This window comes from Scleropages formosus, chromosome 9, assembly GCF_900964775.1.
Source record: "Scleropages formosus chromosome 9, fSclFor1.1, whole genome shotgun sequence".
NCBI classification, from domain to species: domain Eukaryota; kingdom Metazoa; phylum Chordata; class Actinopteri; order Osteoglossiformes; family Osteoglossidae; genus Scleropages; species Scleropages formosus.
Genome location: NC_041814.1, coordinates 14,978,384 through 14,995,970, shown reverse-complemented (window position 1 = coordinate 14,995,970; position 17,587 = coordinate 14,978,384). Strand labels below are relative to the sequence as shown.

Sequence of the window (17,587 nt, the reverse complement as noted above, 5' to 3'; positions counted from 1 at the left end):
AAGCTGATAGAATTCCGATGATCCCAATTACAGAGTGTTAAAATTAATTCCTGTTAATTTATACTGTGGGTTTATTGAACTCCTTTGTCTAATTATACTTTCTGCTTAGTGAACCAAGCTTAGTCAAAATTACTAATAGTAGCATTAGCATAATTTTAGTGAGACACAAAGATGCTTAAAAAAAAGTGAAGTTTTGCAGCTATTATAACAGCCAGAGCTGTAGGGGTACCACAGCAAACACTGCTTTCTGTAAATTACAGGTGAATTTCAATTAAATGCAAGAATGGAAAAACAGTGGTTTACAAAAAAAAAACCTGTAATACCACAAAAACTATCCAAGACCCCCCCCCCCAACCCCTCTGTCATTTGCCTGTCCAATTCTGGAGGTATGGTTTTTACTTTAAGCCCCTCAGCTTCATCCCCAGTCAAAGTCTTGGTCACTGAGGACAAGCAGCGGGGTGCAGGCAAGATCAACCCAACACGATCCTTTAATCTTCCTCCCCTTTCCAAACCCGCAAAAAGAAAGCAAAAAAAGTGAGAAAAAAATTTCAAAATCTGTGCTTCTGAGCTCAAGCTTTCTCCAGTGATAGAACTATACTATCCTTGCAATACTCGCACAATATTTAAGCCAGTCATAGCAAGAAGGCCTTGAAATTCTAATGCATTTCTTCCAATAAATGCAACAAAGCTGACAGGTTCTATGTGGTATTTCTGTGTTGACAGCATTCAAGGGGATGTGGACTAGTGTGGCCGACTGCTGGACTCAGAGGCCTTGTGCTGCCTGGGAGTGTCACACCCGTTCAAATATCCATTCTGCCGCTTATTCAGGCCTCCATTCAGAATGTCCTGAATGTGTTGCACAATTAAGTTTATGGCAACTGCAAAAAAGAAGAGAAAAAAAATGTGAGCCACCAAGTATTGACGCACCTTCAACAACACAGCCCAATGCTGTTAAATTAATGGACATTAACATTAGTATTAACTTTTATTTTACAATTAGCATTATTTTGTTGGTTAGATTTTCTCCAAAGCAACGTAGGATTTTATTATACTGTGAAATATTTTAACAGAGCATTTAAGTATGTTGGACAGCTGGTAGTGTAGTAATTCGAGTTGCTTCCTTTAGATCCAAAGGCTACAGGTTCACTCCCCACCTCTGGCTGTAGTACCCTTGAGTAAGGTACTTACCCTAAGTTTCTCCAGTAAAATCACCCAGCTGTATAAATGGGTAAATAACTGTAAGCTTGTAACTGTAATAATTGTAACCTTAACATTGTAAGTCACTTTGGAGAAAAGCATCAGCTAAATGAATACATGTAAGTAACTTGGTCAAGGGCATCATCCCCTCCAACTTGAACTGTAAACCTTTGTGTTAACTTTGAGAATCCAGCCTGAATGATACATATATTCATACACATCCTTGAATTTCACACAACAAGCAGTTTTCAACATGTCAAAATGCTCTGTACTATGGCATTGCGTATGACTGGAAGAGCTTGAATGAAAACGAATGACCTGAAATAATACTGTACTGATTTTTCAAGAATTATAAAGGGAATGACACAATTAGCTTCAACTGTTGGATCCGCTTTTTTAAAATTTTTAAGCAGTCTTACCTAGGTTATCTGCTCCGCGTGGGATAATAACATCAGCATACTTTTTTGTCTGGAGAGGAAAAGGAGATGCAGTTATTAAAAACTAGCATTATAACAAAAACATGTGCTAAATAGGCACCTTCAGAAAGTCTTCAAGATTTCAAATATCATACCTTAAGCCCTGCCCAATTCCACATGGCATACACTATTTTTATTACAACCAAGTTACTACATATAAACTTTCATGTTCCCCACCAACAAAACTTGAAAAATGATTAGTCATTTTTATGAGATACTAATTTAGCTTGGGTCACTGACATTAAAATCCTTGAAACCACACACACACACACACACACACACACACACATTTTCAGAACCGCTTGTCCCATACAGGGTCGTGGGGAACTGGAGCCTACCCGGTGACACAGGGCGTAAGGCCAGAGGGGGAGGGGACATACCCAGGACGGGACGCCAGTCCGTCTCAAGGCACCCCAAACGGGACTCGAACCCCAGACCCACCGGAGAGCAGGACTGTGGTCCAACCCACTGCGCCACTGCACCCCCAACTAGTTATTAAAAAATTAACAAAACTAAAAAAAAGACAGCGCAAGAGTTATTTTTAACACACCCCTGAGATGTTTCAAATAGATGACCTTATAAAGATGGGGACACAGATCTGAGACATTTGCTACCACTGAAAATACATTGTTCAACCAAAGCAATCTCAGCAAGTGAGCAAAAACTTCAAGTTTCAACTGACAAAAGTAAAAAGAATATATAGAAGAAAAAAAAAATATATGTTTTTAAGATATCCTCCAACAAGAGCATGGATAATTATGTGTATGACAAGAAAAAGCAGCTGGTAAATATTCACCAGGATGTACAAAGGATTTATTCAACTGGACTATCTCCTTACTGTTTGCTAAGTATACACACACACACACACACACATTTTCAGAACCGCTTGTCCCATACGGGGTCACGGGGAACCGGAGCCAAGCCGGTAACACAGGGCGTAAGGCTAGAGGGGGAGGGGACACACCCAGGACGGGACGCCAGTCCGTCGCAAGGCACCCCAAGGGGGACTCGAACCCCAGACCCACCGGAGAGCAGGACTGTGGTCCAACCCACTGCGCCACCGCACCCCCTCTTGCTAAGTATATTTAGCATAATTAATTTTTTGAGTTATTTCTTAATGTTACATATATTTTAATTTAGCGATAACTTTTTTAAATTATGATCTTAATGTTGAGTTAAATGTTCATTTCAAATATTAAGCTGAAACTGTACTTCATTAGGATGGATGAAGGAGCTAATGGGGTTGTAGTTCTTTCAATTTAAAAAAAAAAATTACAGAAATAAGTACACATCACAGATTACATTTAGAAAAATGTTCCAAAAAGCAGAGAAATTCTAAATGCTAAACTTGTCCTTCTTTTGTCTATCAGAGAGTCCTTCTGCTTGTCCTGGAGAGGGTTGTGGTGCCTCTCTTGTGGTATTGTACAAATATTCAACAAACAGTATTTTGCTTTTTGCAAATTCACAGGCGACAAAGGCACATTGAAGTTTTCTGAACATCCGGCACAAAGCTACAGCTTTCCAGGTTAAACAAGGAGATGCTTTCCGGGGGGTACAGGGCAAGTATGTGGCACTACTTACTGGCAAACAGAACTCCTCAAAGGCAGGCTTCACAAAAGTGATGTATTGCGTCAACACCTGCTCCAAGTCCCGGCCCCGCTCATTGATGTCCCGCAGCACTGAAGCATAGGAAGGACATTGCATCAAAAATGCAGTAGATGCCAACACAATCTAATCATTTCAGTGTCTTATCATTTTGCTGTTAAAAACTTAAATCCAAAGTGATCTGTGATTTTGCCTTGTCATACGATGGTTGTGAACCCCCTTGCACAACAGGACTGACTTTGACCGGCAACCATCAGGTTTATATTCTCAAGCACCAAGTTACGTGCTGCCCCCACTTCAAAACAGAGGGTTATCACCCAGGAATGAAAGTTGAAATAGCCGCAAGACAAAGATACTGTGCCCTGTCAGGAGTCTTCTCATGCTGTACCTCTACGCGAGAGCCGAGTGTCAGGATCCGTGTCCACAAACAGCTTCATCTGAAACAGATCCCTGATCTCCTGGTAGTAGAACGTCAGGATGCCCTCGAACAGCACCACATCAGCCGGGTACACAGTCACACTTTCCTCCTTCCTACAGGCCCCACACACAAGAACAAAAACACAAAACATTACATATGTGTAAACTTGAAAGTGGTATGGAGTATTTTTCCCCACCTACAGGAAGTGACTACTTCTGTAAGTTCACAATTCAGAGTATTAGATTTGTATTAAATTCTACTATTCAACAGTGGCACTCATATATTGTGATGTGCATGGTGCACACAGTTAGAATTAAATTGTGTCATATTCAGTGTCAACTCATATTTATAATGCATTCATGCTGTCATGAAATTGTATTTCGAGGCTCCTAAAATCTACGGTTAGTCAACAAAAACGACCTGGAATGGGTGATGAAGTCATATACTGGAATCTCTACGGTCTTGCCTTCAAGAATCTCCAACAGAGTCTTCACAATAAGTTCATTGTCAAAGGCATCTAAATGAAAGAACAAAAGTGACATTGAAAGATGAATCATCCAAAAAGGGTGAGGAACATTAAATGATCAGTATTAAACACACAACTCCAATTCCAAAAAAGCTGAGACAGCACAGAATTCGACAATAAAAACAAAAAGGAGCGATTCGTAAATTTGCTTTTTGTATTGAAACAAAAACAAACAAACAGTCTAAAGACACGGTATTTCATGTTTTACCCAGTCAACTGCATTGTTTTTGTAACAGATATATTTATTCTGAAACTGATGCCTGCAACCGAATCCAAAAAAGCTGAGTGTCGAAGAAAGTCCAGCGTTTACTACTGTGTAATATCACCATGTCGGTTAAGTTTCGTTAGCGGAATTTTCCGCCATTCATCCATTATGTAGGTCTTCAGCTGTGTAATTGTACAGGGCCTTCGTTGCCGTATTTTGCACTTCATAACGCGACACGCTTTCTTAATCTGAGACTGATTAGGACTGCAGGGAGGCCAATCTAGTACCAGAACTCTCTATCTGAAGTCTCCCAGCCGTGTACTTGTAATGTGGGCAAAATGCGGTTTGCCATTGCCCTGCTGGAATAGGTGACATCTGGATGGCATCATATGTTACACCAAAATCTGTACATATTTCTGCACTAATGATGTCCTCACAGAGGTGCACGTTACCCATTCCATGAGCACCAACACACCCCCATACCATGAAAGATGCTGGCTTTTCGACCCGAACACCAATAACAGCTTGGATGGTTCACTATGCTACTGTCTATCTCAGATGAGACTGAGCCCAGAGAAGTCAGTGGGGCTTCTGGACACTGTTGATGTTTAGCTTCTGCTTTACATAGTAAAGCCTTAACTTGCACGTGTGGGTGCGGTAGCGAATGGTGTTGACTGACAAAGGTTTACCGTACTATTCCCAAGGCCTTGTCATGATATCCATTACAGAGGCCTGACGGTTGAGACAGTGACATCTGAAGGATTGGCAACCACACGCATTAACAAGTATTTTTCGGCCTTGTCCTTTACGCACCGTGATCTCACCATTTCCTTGAATCCTTCTATTATATTATGCACTGTAGAGGGTGAAACGCCCAAAATCCTGCCAATTTGCCTTTGGGGAACATTGTTCTGAAAGTGCTGGATTATTCGCCGACGCATCTGTTGGCAAACTGGGGAGTCTCGACCCATCCTTGTTCTTGAAGGACTAGGCCTTTTTTGGAGGCTCCTTATATACTGTAACACAATTGCCTCACCTGCTTCACATCATCTTATTATTTCAACTTCTCACATCGTTATCAGTCCGAAACTACCCCTGTCCCTACTTTTCCGGAATGTGTTGCAGGCGTTCCGGAAAAGTTGGGACGGTGTCGTTTAGGACTTTATTCATTTAGCTGACGCTTTTCTCTGAAGCTACTTACAGTGTTAATCTACCTAAAACTACTTACCCATTTGTACAGCTGGGTAATTTTACTGGAGTAAGTACCTTACTCAAGGGACCAATAGCCAGAGGTAAGACTCAAACCTGCATCCTCTGGGTCCAAAGGCAGCAGCTCTAAGCACAACACTATCAACTGTCCCTGGAACAGCATCAATCTCAGAAAAAACGTACACCTTCATAAAAAACAATGCAGTTGATTAGGTCAAACAAGAAATGCCTTGCTTTTAAACTGTTTTTCTTTAAATACAAGTCAAAGTAAATTTATAAAATTACTCCTCTTTGTTTTATTAGCATTTTCCATACTGTCCCAAATTTTGGAATCAGGGTTGTACTCCCTCCACACATTCGGCAAATTATACACAGATCCTTGACCAAAGTCTTCTTACTGTTACAGTGCATGCAAACCTTTCAGTGCTCAGAGAAGTATAACTTATTTGTTTTGATGAGTATTGTCAAAGGATGCAGCAGACATACAGATACTTTTGTAAGGATCTCCTATAACAGAATGAACTGCTATGTCTAGATATGACAAGAATGCAGACTATTTCAACAAGACTCATCTACCTGTTAAGCTCTTCCATTTACATAAGCAGAACATATAACTAAAATTAATGTAGGATTTTGTTACACCACCAATGAAGTGGAGACAGTTAAAATTATGAAGAATAAACAGCATTAAGGTATTAAAGTGTATGACATGAACATTTCAGTCTTGAAAGAATTGCACTTTTACTTACATCATGGTTTATGATTGTATTCCCCCTGTGCTGTGATAAAGGCACAATGAAATCTTGGGAAACATGTTCTGGATTCCATATTTCACCGTTTTACAAATGGTAATGAGATCACTCTTCTCACTTCCTTAAAGACACAGCTTTTGTTACCCCTTATACGGAGCACCTATTGCTCTGCCCCAGGCACAGATAGCTTTTCTCATTTGTCAGGAATAGGAAACGACTGGCAAAGGAGGCCGGTTTCATCCACACTCAGGCCACAAGATTACGTATACTGTAGTTTCCAAAGTTTCACAAATTTCACTTAAACTTGCTGCTTTTGCATGGACCTTCACCATACTCTATAAAACGGGGGCAGATGGTGCCTGCTGCTCCTTTGGATCTTGTCTGCAGCCAGCAAAGGCTGCAGTTGTGGGAAAACTACTTGGCCTATGCAATTGTGAACACACTGTGATCATTTCAAGGACAAAAACTACAACGAGAAGAGATACACAATCAATAACATGACAGCAATGCACACGGAAGCAAAGGAGACAGACACGATTTGACTGATTTAATAATGGTTCATCGAAAACTGACTGCCTACCGGTTGTTTAAATCATCAGTGCAGCAGCTTCTCCAATCAAAATTGCTCCTCAGCAAAGCATAACTATTTTGTCAAAGCAAAAATTAAAGCATCTTGGTTTTGTACAAAATGTATCTTTACAATTAGGAATGTATTATTTTAAAAATTTTAAATACTGCACTGTGTGAGGCAGTTAAAATTTGTCAGGAGGAACTGGCCATCAGTATTAAAAAAAATAAAACAGGTTTAAAAAAGTACCTATTTCAGTAAGGACAATACTCCAAGCTTACCTGGGTGGTCAAAATTGAACTGGCCCTTCTGTGCCTTGGCCTTCTGTTCTGGGGTGAGCACTCGGTAGAAGCTGTCCTGGCTGAGGATGGCCACCTGCCGCTGGTGATGATCAATCTTGTTCTGGCCGAGCAACTCCATTATCTTCTCACAGACAGACGACTGTCCGGCAGAAGATGGACAAAACGGGATACAATTACCATCTAATGTTAGTAGCTGATATGTCAGATGATGTCAGAACAAAACAAATGAAAAGCAACCATTTCCAATACAGACTTTTTCCAGTTCTTAAAGGTTCAAGTAAAAATAGTGTATGGAGTCATCAAAAAGAAAAAAAAGAAGAATTTCAGGCAACAGCTCTCAACGAGTCATCTTAAGAGACTGTATTACCCTTAGTGTTAACTCTGTGGACTGTTGTCACGCGAGCTGTGTTAAACTCACTAATTTCCCAAGCACAGTATCAACTGGAAGGGGTGCGGTGGCACAGCGGGTTTGGCCAGGGTTCGAGTCCTGCTAGGGGTGCCTTGTGGCAGACTGGCGTCCCGTCCTGGGTGCGTCCCCTCCCCCTCCAGCCTTATGCCTACGTTGTTGGGTTAGGCTCCGGCTTGCCACGAACCCGCTTGGGACAAGCAGTTTCAGACTGTGTGTGTGTGTGTGTGTGTATCAACTGAATTGAAACTATTGTCCTGTTTTAGCAATTGTTGTAATGTCTAGCACTGTTTGCACAAGTCTTGCATACGTGCACTTTATGTAGTCTGTGTAGATAACTCTGTGTTGTTTTACGTAGCACCATGGTCCTGGAGGAACGCCGCTTTCCTGCCACTGTGTACCGTACCAGCTGTATGCGGTTAAAATGACGGCAGAGCCTCTTTTGACTCTTGACCTGACTTCTGAACAGCTTAACTTAAAATGACTACACCTGAGGCTAAGGTGACTTTGCAAAAGCAGAAATCATAAAAACAACCAAAAACTGCCAAGTCCATTTAAATGATAAATCCACAACTGACACATACCTAAACTGAGTGAAAAGAACGGCAAGTCAAAAAGTACAAATTATAGCTATTCTTACAAAAATATTGCCCATCAGTTAAGAACCTATATTTTTTTTTTTACCTATAGGTGTAAATGTTCAATTTCTAGTTTAGAATCAGAATCAGAACGAGCTTTATTGCCAAGTATGTTCACACATACAAGGAATTTGTCTTGGTGACAGAAACTTCCACAGCACAGACAGAATGACAGTGACAAGACAGATGAGAAGATAGAATATGTGAATGAAGGATAAAAAATATAAAAGTGCCCAATATAAAAAAATAGTCACTAGACATTGTATGCATGTACAGGTATGTTCTATACAAATGCAAGGGAGTGTGAGTAAGAGATATGATGTGATAACTAGATATAAATATAAATAGCGTTGTGTATTGCACTGGTTTACTCTCTAGGGGGGATTTAGCTGTTCATGAGGTAGATGGCCTGAGGAAAGAAACTTTTCTTGTGCCTGGCTGTCCTGGTGCTCAGTGCTCTGTAGCGCCGGCCAGGTGGCAAAGGTTCGAAGAGGAAGTGGCCTGGATGCGAGAGGTCTAGAAGAGTAATGAAACCGAAAACTAGCCACCAGTCCCTATTAATGACCGTTGAAGCGTCCACAAAGCACAAGCAGTTTTGAAACAAAGTCACAGCAGTGTATAACCAAGAGCTGCCTCTGAGCAGTCATACACCAACCAGAGGACCCTGGGTCCAATAACGCAATGACGGACACATCCTTTCCTCCCCTTGCAGTGGCAGACAAAAAACTCAATCTCTTGCCAGTGCTGACTAAACATTCATCAGCATCACTCCACTGCTCTTTTGTGTCCCCAAAAAGCTTTACTGTCATTCTACCCACTCTGTGCAAAGGCTCAGTGCTGAGCCCAATACATTCATGCACTGTACGTAATGCATATACTGTACATAAAATATTTACAAAGACATGCACAGCACTCAATATGAATGGTACCAATGTTTAATTACTGCAAGTGACAGTAATTAGAAAGCATACAATCATTTAAGGCTCCCCCCACAAACACTTAAATACAATAACACGCCATCATATTTATATTGCCAATCAATATTAAACATTTTACAAGGATGTCATTGTACAGCACTTTGTCATATTGCATTTACTTAAAGATAATCTTTTGCAAAGCAGATAAGTTACATTCAGAGGAATTACTTGAATTAAAGAGCCTTAGTGAGCCGATTACTGAATCTAGGTAAACAGGAAGCACTAGTTGAGACGTTCATGTAGCTGAAGTTACAGCCAATCGGCGCCAATGAGTCCCCTGTGATTTATTCAAATGACTGCTCAAAGCTTTTTAAATATTAGCTCAGTTTGAAAAATAGCATACAGGAGTAAAGCCATTACAGTGAGGAACTGTCAACTGAGTCAACTGGTTTAAAGCTGTACCTGTATACTCACATATTTGGTAAACATTTTAATGTTGTGGTCTACACCTGAAATTATGATGTGGAACAGAAGTGTTTAAGCTTCTCCCATTTTAAAAAATGACATCCGATTTGCAGGACAACTCCAATGAATTCTAGAATATTTGGAGAACCTTCTGGAAGTTGTTAGTGCAAAATGATCATACCTGTGATACATAACTGTCATTGTTATTGTTTTGTGCAGTATTTCTATTGTTTTTGTTCATAGTCTGTGGAGAAGCATTCAAGAAGAATTCCATGACACTTGTACACGTACTTGTACCTAAAACTTGAAACTTAAATTGTAACCTCTTGACCCTGAGCCCTCGCTCTGTGCGCTTGAGCACATTTGCTTCTGCTCAGTGTACTTCTATATCTATTTTCACCTTGTTCTGCAGTGCATGAAACTAATAAAATTTGTATGTGGTTTGCTCTGCGTTAAATAGTCTAAGAGTGCTACAATGACTTTTGGTGTATTTGAACGAGGTTATCCGCGTGTTTTAAAACAGTGTAGTGTTAATGGGTATGAAACCAAATATGACGCAGCGAGCCCTTAAACAATCCCGCGTATCGTTCACAGAATTTACCCAACAAATGTTACTCTGAGAAATGCAAGGAAAAAAATTGTGTCTTTTGTGAGCAGCACTCAAGCTGCTATGCACTTAGTTTGACAAAAAACTGCACAAATTCATCATGTAAATATCGCAAACCGCTGCCACGAATGTGTCATGTACATGATGTAATGCACTCTTTTGTGTTGTTCTCTTTGATGCATGTCGCTTTAAGCGCGTGCTAAATTAATAATGTTCATGTAAATGCGTCGTGGGAAAATTTGCTGTTTAACTTCTTTGCCTGCTGAAACTTCAGGAGGACAAAAAAAGACAACCGGCTCAGCCAATTTCAACCGGCTGAAATGCGGACGTTTTCCTGCCCATTCCCTTCTGAATGACGCCTCTTGTGATGACGTCACCGCACGCCACGCAGCCAACGGATGCGGTACGTTGCCGTTGACATGTTCCCGTTAGTGGTCGCGCTTTAAAACTGAGCTTTCGACACAGTTCCCTTTTCCGCGTACAAGGTAGCCCATTTCTCCCACGTGAAGATTTCCTCCACTTTACTGTGTTGTAAAATGTCTTACAGTATAGTAATAACGACAACACTTATGTCTCGAAAGCCTTCGCTATGAAATATTGTTATAATTACACAACAAAAATAGTTTTAGATGAAACTTGCATTTACGGAAACAAAGGACTTGTTTTATGGGACTTTTCGTCACTGGTGTTTTCCCAAGAAAAATATTAATTTCATAATTATTTGCAACTAATGGAAGATTTCTCATTGTCAATTGCAACATTCCCGAACTTCTCCCCCGGCCATACTGATAAAATTTACATTAAAATACTATTAACATCTTAAAATGTATATGTGGTCTATCACTGTATCACTTTCATTGCCTAGCTCCTACAGCTGAATAGCGAGTGCAACCTGTTTTTAATCGCGCCATTATGACATGATAAGCCTCCCGTAACCGAATAAAAAAAAAAAAAAATACACACACACACACAAAAAAAATACATTTATGGTACATTACGTTCTCGCAATTACGAGACAACTTCCTGAAAACGAAGTTTCGTTACAACTGCTTATAACAGTTCATAATTGCCATCGAAATAACAAAATGCTCATCTAGTTATAGCTACGCACTGACTGTCTTTTTTACGACATGCGGCGCTGCAATAACGACAGAGCGCAGCGGTTGAACACAAGCGGAATTAGCGAACGCTGGAAGAATAATGTGTTGATACCACGTGTTCGCGCAGGGCGCGCGAAAAATGGCGAGCTATCAAGCAGCTCCATCTGCCCATGTGCACCGCTCTCCACGGTTTTGCACAACGGCTACTAGATCGTAGTCACTGTAACTTAAGAAAGTGGAAGAAGTCCCCATTCATACAGCATAAATACTCGAATTGTCTAACACTGATTAATCTGTGGTTTACACCCCAGCAGATTCATTATTATTTCACCTTCAATTTCATCATCCGCTAAACGGCATGATTAGATAGCTAAATCATGCTTGCCGGCTAAACTTGGTGGAAACAAATGTAGAAATCCGCTTAATTTAATGAGCTAAATATACGTAATAACAGACTCAAGTGTTCTGGTAATGTAACTGTTTTCCGCTCTGTGAATCGAAGGGTCACTATTGTGGCTGAGGGAAAGAAAGCAGCAGTATCAAGACTAAAGCAAACAAAAGACTAATAATATTGGCGGTTTAACTTTCTTCCTGTGTTGAGCCGATCCTAACCAGTACATTCAGTAAAATCGATTAGACGGTGGTAAAAAAGTCCCGATTGCTTAATTTAGACAGCATACACATTGGGCCTAATAAGTGTTTAATTGACTTATTTATATAAATACAATGCATAGCAGGTCAATAAGGAAAAGGTAACCCAAAGTTCGCGTGAAACTGCTTCTAATCAAAAAGCAATTAACTATAAGGATGATAGGATAGTGCACTGAAAGTACTGTTTTGGTGGCCACGTGACCAAAACAACAATACATTTTAACGGCTTGTTGTTGTGAAAATTAGAAGCACGGGTTTTACAATGATGATTATTACCGCAGAAGAACAATGAAATAGATGTGACACTTCCTTATGTTTCTGACACCAGCCACGCGGTCAAGGCACGTCATCAGCGACAGGAAGCTTAGATGTTTGAGTAAAATAAGTCTTTACAGGTCGTGATATGAGAACGCAAAAAAGAAAAAAAAAAAAAAACAGAATGCCGACCTTGCCACTGGCAGTACCTCCGGACACCCCGATGAGGAAAGGCTGCCGGTTCACACACTCATTCTCGGCGTGATTTTCCACCCGCGTGTCACTGTCTCCTGCCATGTTCGCACTAAGCGCGCTGTCGCTGTTATGGACTCCGCTTTAACTCTCAGCCAGCGCCCCACCCCCTCTTCTTTTCCGCTACGAGCACACACACACACACACACGCTGGGAATTCCATCCGACCCATCTCCTTGCCAGAAAGCCTGCCTCGTGGTATCACACAAATACTTTGTGAGCACACATGAGAACATTTAAAACTCTCACTGCTAGCAGCGTATTGAATTCCCTCAAAACTCGCTACATCATCATGGGCACACCACAGACTTCTGCCAACTCGACAGCGTGTCCATGATCATGATGTGTCACAACATGCTGGAAATTCATTGTGTCTGACTAGCAGGAAATATATAGAACTGACTTCAATTATTTAAAAATAAATGGGCGGGAAACGACACCATTGGCATGGCTGGCGGTGATGGTATCGTACACCGCTCTTCTACTACCATGCGGAAAGAAAGGTTCATGAACTTAGCAGCGCCGCATCAGGTCATCATGTCTTTTGTTTTGGTTTATCAATAGCTGCGGGGCTATATGTCCTTATTTGGTATCTTCACGCAGTTTAGGGAATTGGTGGCTGTTGCGATCCCACATGTTAATTAGGATAACTGTTTATCTGAAATCGCAAAAGTTCATTATTTTTCCTTGGCCGAGGTGCATTTTACACGCGGGTCTCGTCTTTCGCTGAGCAGGCTCACGCTCGGAGGACCTTTCGTCCACGGACCTATCCCAGAATGCAACGCTTCGGTCGGCACTATATGACGTACGCCCTCCGTAGTAAATGCCCCCGCTACGTGCTGATTAATCAACTTCCGACAGTTACACACAGCACATAGTAACACTGTTCTATCGGCAAGAAATCGCTTGTTAAATTTCGGTGTTCTGAAGTGAAACCGTTACGGAATTTCAAAATGAGTACCATGTTCGCAGACACGATCCTCATTGTGTTCATATCCGTTTGCACAGCGTTATTAGCTGAAGGTGAGTGATGAACATTGTCATTCTGAGCTTCTGAATCGCGTAAACGCGACATTTTCGGTAAAATGAGTGTGTTTTTCTCAAACAGACAGACGCACAAAACTGTAATTTGGAGAGCTAAAGGGCTGACAAGGTGCTGGGGTGGATACACACGGAACCAGAGAGGCTCCACACACACAGCCTGTCACAGGCATTACGTCACATCGCGCTGTAACAATTGGTCAAATTACCAGATAATATTCACATCATCATGATGATCATCATGAGCTGCGTTTTTTGGTTATGTTGACGTTTCAGGAAAAACACCGAATTGCCTGGGCGTTTTGTGAAACGAATGGGTACTAGCCTAGGACACGGTGGCCCAGTAGTAGGCAGCGCGTATGCCTCGCTGCTGGTGACTGACAGACTGTGCGTTCGGACGTGGGGTCGAATCCGGCTCAGTCCGTGTGCACGCATTGCGCAATGCGTGTTCTGCCTGTGTTTGCAGGGGTTTCCCCCACTGTCCAAAGAAATGTGTTTGAGGTGAATTACTGACCCTGTATAAGTGTGTGTGTCTGAATGTGTAACTAAGTGAATGTTCCTTCCGGAGCACTTAATATTTTCCATGAATCTCTGTTGGGTGAAAATATGATTGTACAAATTGCACGTGCATGTATGTTCCCCCCCTTTCTCACATTAAAAAAAACGCATAACAGTTGTCAATACTTTCTGCCGTGTTGTCATTAGGAATTACATGGGTGCTGGTCTACAGGACAGATAAATACAAAAGACTAAAGGCAGAGGTGGAGAAACAGAGCAAAAAGCGTAAGTGCTTATGTATCGAATGCATGCAGTTCTGTTCCAAGGAAATGTTTTCACCACATTAATTCTTTGCTGTTGATTTTCAGTGGAGAAGAAGAAGGAAACCATTACTGAGTCTGCTGGACGTCAACAGAAGAAGAAAATTGGTACAGTTGAGATTTTTTTTTTTTTTAATGGAGAATTTTGGCAGCAAATGGGGGTGGGGGAAGCAAGGCAGCATTAAAAAAAAGTGATTAAAATCGTAAGATAAGATCTTAAAGCATGGGGAAAATTCTATGGACCTTTTGTGTGAAAAGATATTAATTTCCATTTGACTTCCTCACACAGAGAGACAAGAGGAAAAACTAAAGAACAACAACAGGGATTTGTCAATGGTGAGGAATATTTATTTCTTTTACATTAATGAGATTTTAGAAAATTTAAATTATAGGAACTCTGCCTAGTTGATAATATGCGCAATCTCATCAGCCAGTAATTTCCCCTCATCGTATTCTAAATTATTGACTTCACCTACCGGTTAACTGTTTCTAACACTTTTTTTTTTAAACCACAGGTGCGGATGAAGTCTATGTTTGCCATTGGCTTTTGCTTTACAGCCTTAATGGGGATGTTCAACTCAATGTAAGCAGTTTAGTTCATTTATAGTCCAAACCTAACATTGTAAGTTACCTTCAGCTAAGTATCTGTTATATAGTATTCTATCCTAAAGACACTTTGAGCATATTTACAAGGTTAAAAATAAAGTGAATGAACTGTGTGTGTGTGTGTGTGTGTGTGTAAAACATATTTGAATGATATACATTAAAGTAATGCACTTAAAATAACAGGAGAAAAATAAACAAGTAATTTAACTGATTACTTCTGAAATTGTAAGTCATGAATGATAACCACTTCAGGAAGGTTGTCTCATTGCATTCTGACTAGATGCAGATTTATAAGGTTCTACCAGTCTGCTTTGTGTAACTCAAGCCATTTTAACCACTGATAACATTTAATGAAGGTTGAGGAATGTGTAATCTCTAAATTGGTAATCTTTTGACACCGTAAACTTTTTTGCCATTCTTTAAGTTGCTTGTAAGAGGGAATTGTTTTGAGGGAAAAGTACAGTTTAGTACCTGTTTGTGACTTGGTTAATTATTTTTTAATCTTTCAGCTTTGATGGGAGAGTAGTTGCCAAGCTGCCCTTTGTCCCCTTGTCATACATTCAAGGCTTATCCCATCGCAATCTGCTAGGCGAGGACTACACTGATTGCTCTTTTATATTCCTCTACATCCTTTGCACTATGTCCATCAGACAGGTAAGCCCTACAAAAGCACAATATTGGAATGAGCACCAGCAGTTTTCTGTAGGGTCAGGAAAGAGAATGTACATAATTTTTGATGGCAGTTCAGATGATGTATCTTCATCTTCAAGGAAGTTGTTTTTTTTTTTTTTTTTTTTCTCTCCTCCCTCCTCTCCCCTCTTCCTGACTTACTTGTGCTAATTTGAAGTGAAATTCTAGTCAACCATAAATGAATGAGCTATTCAGGTCCTCCTCCAGCTCATTTACAACAGCTATTAGGTTTGGTTGAAAAACTTGGCTGAATGTTAACTTCTAACCATTTAGGACAGGAAAAGGTACAGTAAAGTCATAATTTAGGTTTGTTTGTTCATGCATTTCTACTTCACAGTTTTTAATTTACATTGATGTGTTTCTTTCCAGAATATCCAGAAGATGCTAGGCCTTGCCCCTTCTCGTGCTGCTACAAAACAAGCAGGGGGTTTTCTAGGTCCACCACCTCAAGCTGCCAAATTCTCATGATTTCCTCAGGTGGTCTTCAATCCGACCTCCTGAGCAGCTCTCTGAAAAGCAGCATTCCATGCTTCTTGGAGTGCAAAGGTGTTCTTCCCATTCAAGGACATTTTTACAAATGCGTCCCTGATACCACTTTGAGTCACCTCTTAGGTACATTACATTTTGTGTGTTTTATTGTTACTTTCTGTTCAGTACATTATACATTCAAATGTGGCAGCATGGGTAATAATGGAGATACTGAAAATATAAATATTTTCAAGGTAGATTTTTGTTATGCTGGTGGTTCATGTATTTGGGGTGTAGACTCTACTACATTCTTAAACCCAGTATTTTATCAATTAAATACATTGTTCACTATCAAGCTGTTATGTAGACTTGGATACAGTACCATTTTAAGTGGTGCTTTCAACAAAGTCCAATTTTCTAGTTTCTAAATATTTATGGTTTGCTACAGATGAAATATAACCATTATTTGCTACTATGTAACAGTTTGCATGGGAGCAATAAAAACAATCAAGGAACTTCTGTTTTTGTGTGTCTTTCCAAGTTCCCTTGGTTACAGGTTCAACTTGATTTCATAGGATATGTTTGAACTTCACTGTCAGGTTTCTCTGAAATTTGTGTAGCATCATAGCAGCACTCTGTCAATGACATATTGTATATCCATTGCAAAAATAAAGATATATGGGAGAAATAAATTGTAATGAATGTACAATATACTAACAAATTAACACAGAAAATAATAAACATTGTACTGACTGGACTATTGCATACTCCGAATATTACACAACTATTACAGTTGTTGCCCTATCATGCATAAGTTATTTGATAAAGCATTATAATTATATTTTCCTGGTTGAGAAGTGTAATGGGGGAGTAAAAATTCTGGAACCTGTTTAGTTTTGGCCTTGGACTTTGTAACTGTCTGCCTGGAGGCATAATTATGTGGGAATGTGAACAAATCAAGTGGAAAATTAACTTTCACACTTTTCTTGATGTTAATGAGGGAATTCTGATCACGCCACTCTACTGGGCTGTGAGGACTTTGTTGCAAAGTCTTACAAGCATTTTCTACAGCATGAAATTTTAAAAAATGTACAGCTAACACTATCCAGGGGTCAAATCAGGACTACATGTGGTTATGTACATACCATTCACTGCTGTGCATACTAAAAAAAAAATGAATAGTCATTTTGGAAACGTATTGGAAGATGAGAAAAAAAAAAAAAAGTGAAGAAATCCATTATGAAAGGAAATACATTTATTCATTTAATGATCTAGAAGCCAGTCACATTTATCAGCCTTACCTGAGCTATTAGTTTTCAAGAATTATACTTCTATAAATGGAAAAAAAATCGTTAAAAAGGGTGGTAAATGTCCTATGCTGTTTCTCAAACTTATGTAACTGGAAAAAAACGAGT

The 17,587-nt window shown here is 40.1% G+C and overlaps 2 protein-coding genes across 2 annotated transcripts; one reads left to right on the top strand and one right to left on the bottom strand.

Moving 5' to 3' along the window:
• Positions 1 to 307: 307 nt before the first annotated feature.
• Positions 308 to 12,654, bottom strand: LOC108935552 (uridine-cytidine kinase 2-A-like). The gene is made up of 7 exons (XM_018754274.2): positions 12,490 to 12,654; positions 7,238 to 7,397; positions 4,117 to 4,213; positions 3,667 to 3,809; positions 3,255 to 3,352; positions 1,617 to 1,665; positions 308 to 878 (listed from the first exon to the last, which is right to left on the bottom strand). The coding sequence occupies exons 1-7, from the start codon at positions 12,592 to 12,594 to the stop codon at positions 742 to 744; spliced, it is 789 nt and encodes a 262-aa protein (XP_018609790.1). The 5' UTR covers positions 12,595 to 12,654; the 3' UTR covers positions 308 to 741.
• A 637-nt stretch (positions 12,655 to 13,291) lies between these two features.
• Positions 13,292 to 16,687, top strand: tmco1 (transmembrane and coiled-coil domains 1). The gene is made up of 7 exons (XM_018754004.2): positions 13,292 to 13,572; positions 14,296 to 14,373; positions 14,457 to 14,516; positions 14,698 to 14,744; positions 14,924 to 14,991; positions 15,524 to 15,668; positions 16,074 to 16,687. The coding sequence occupies exons 1-7, from the start codon at positions 13,503 to 13,505 to the stop codon at positions 16,170 to 16,172; spliced, it is 567 nt and encodes a 188-aa protein (XP_018609520.2). The 5' UTR covers positions 13,292 to 13,502; the 3' UTR covers positions 16,173 to 16,687.
• The last annotated feature ends 900 nt before the right edge of the window (positions 16,688 to 17,587 follow it).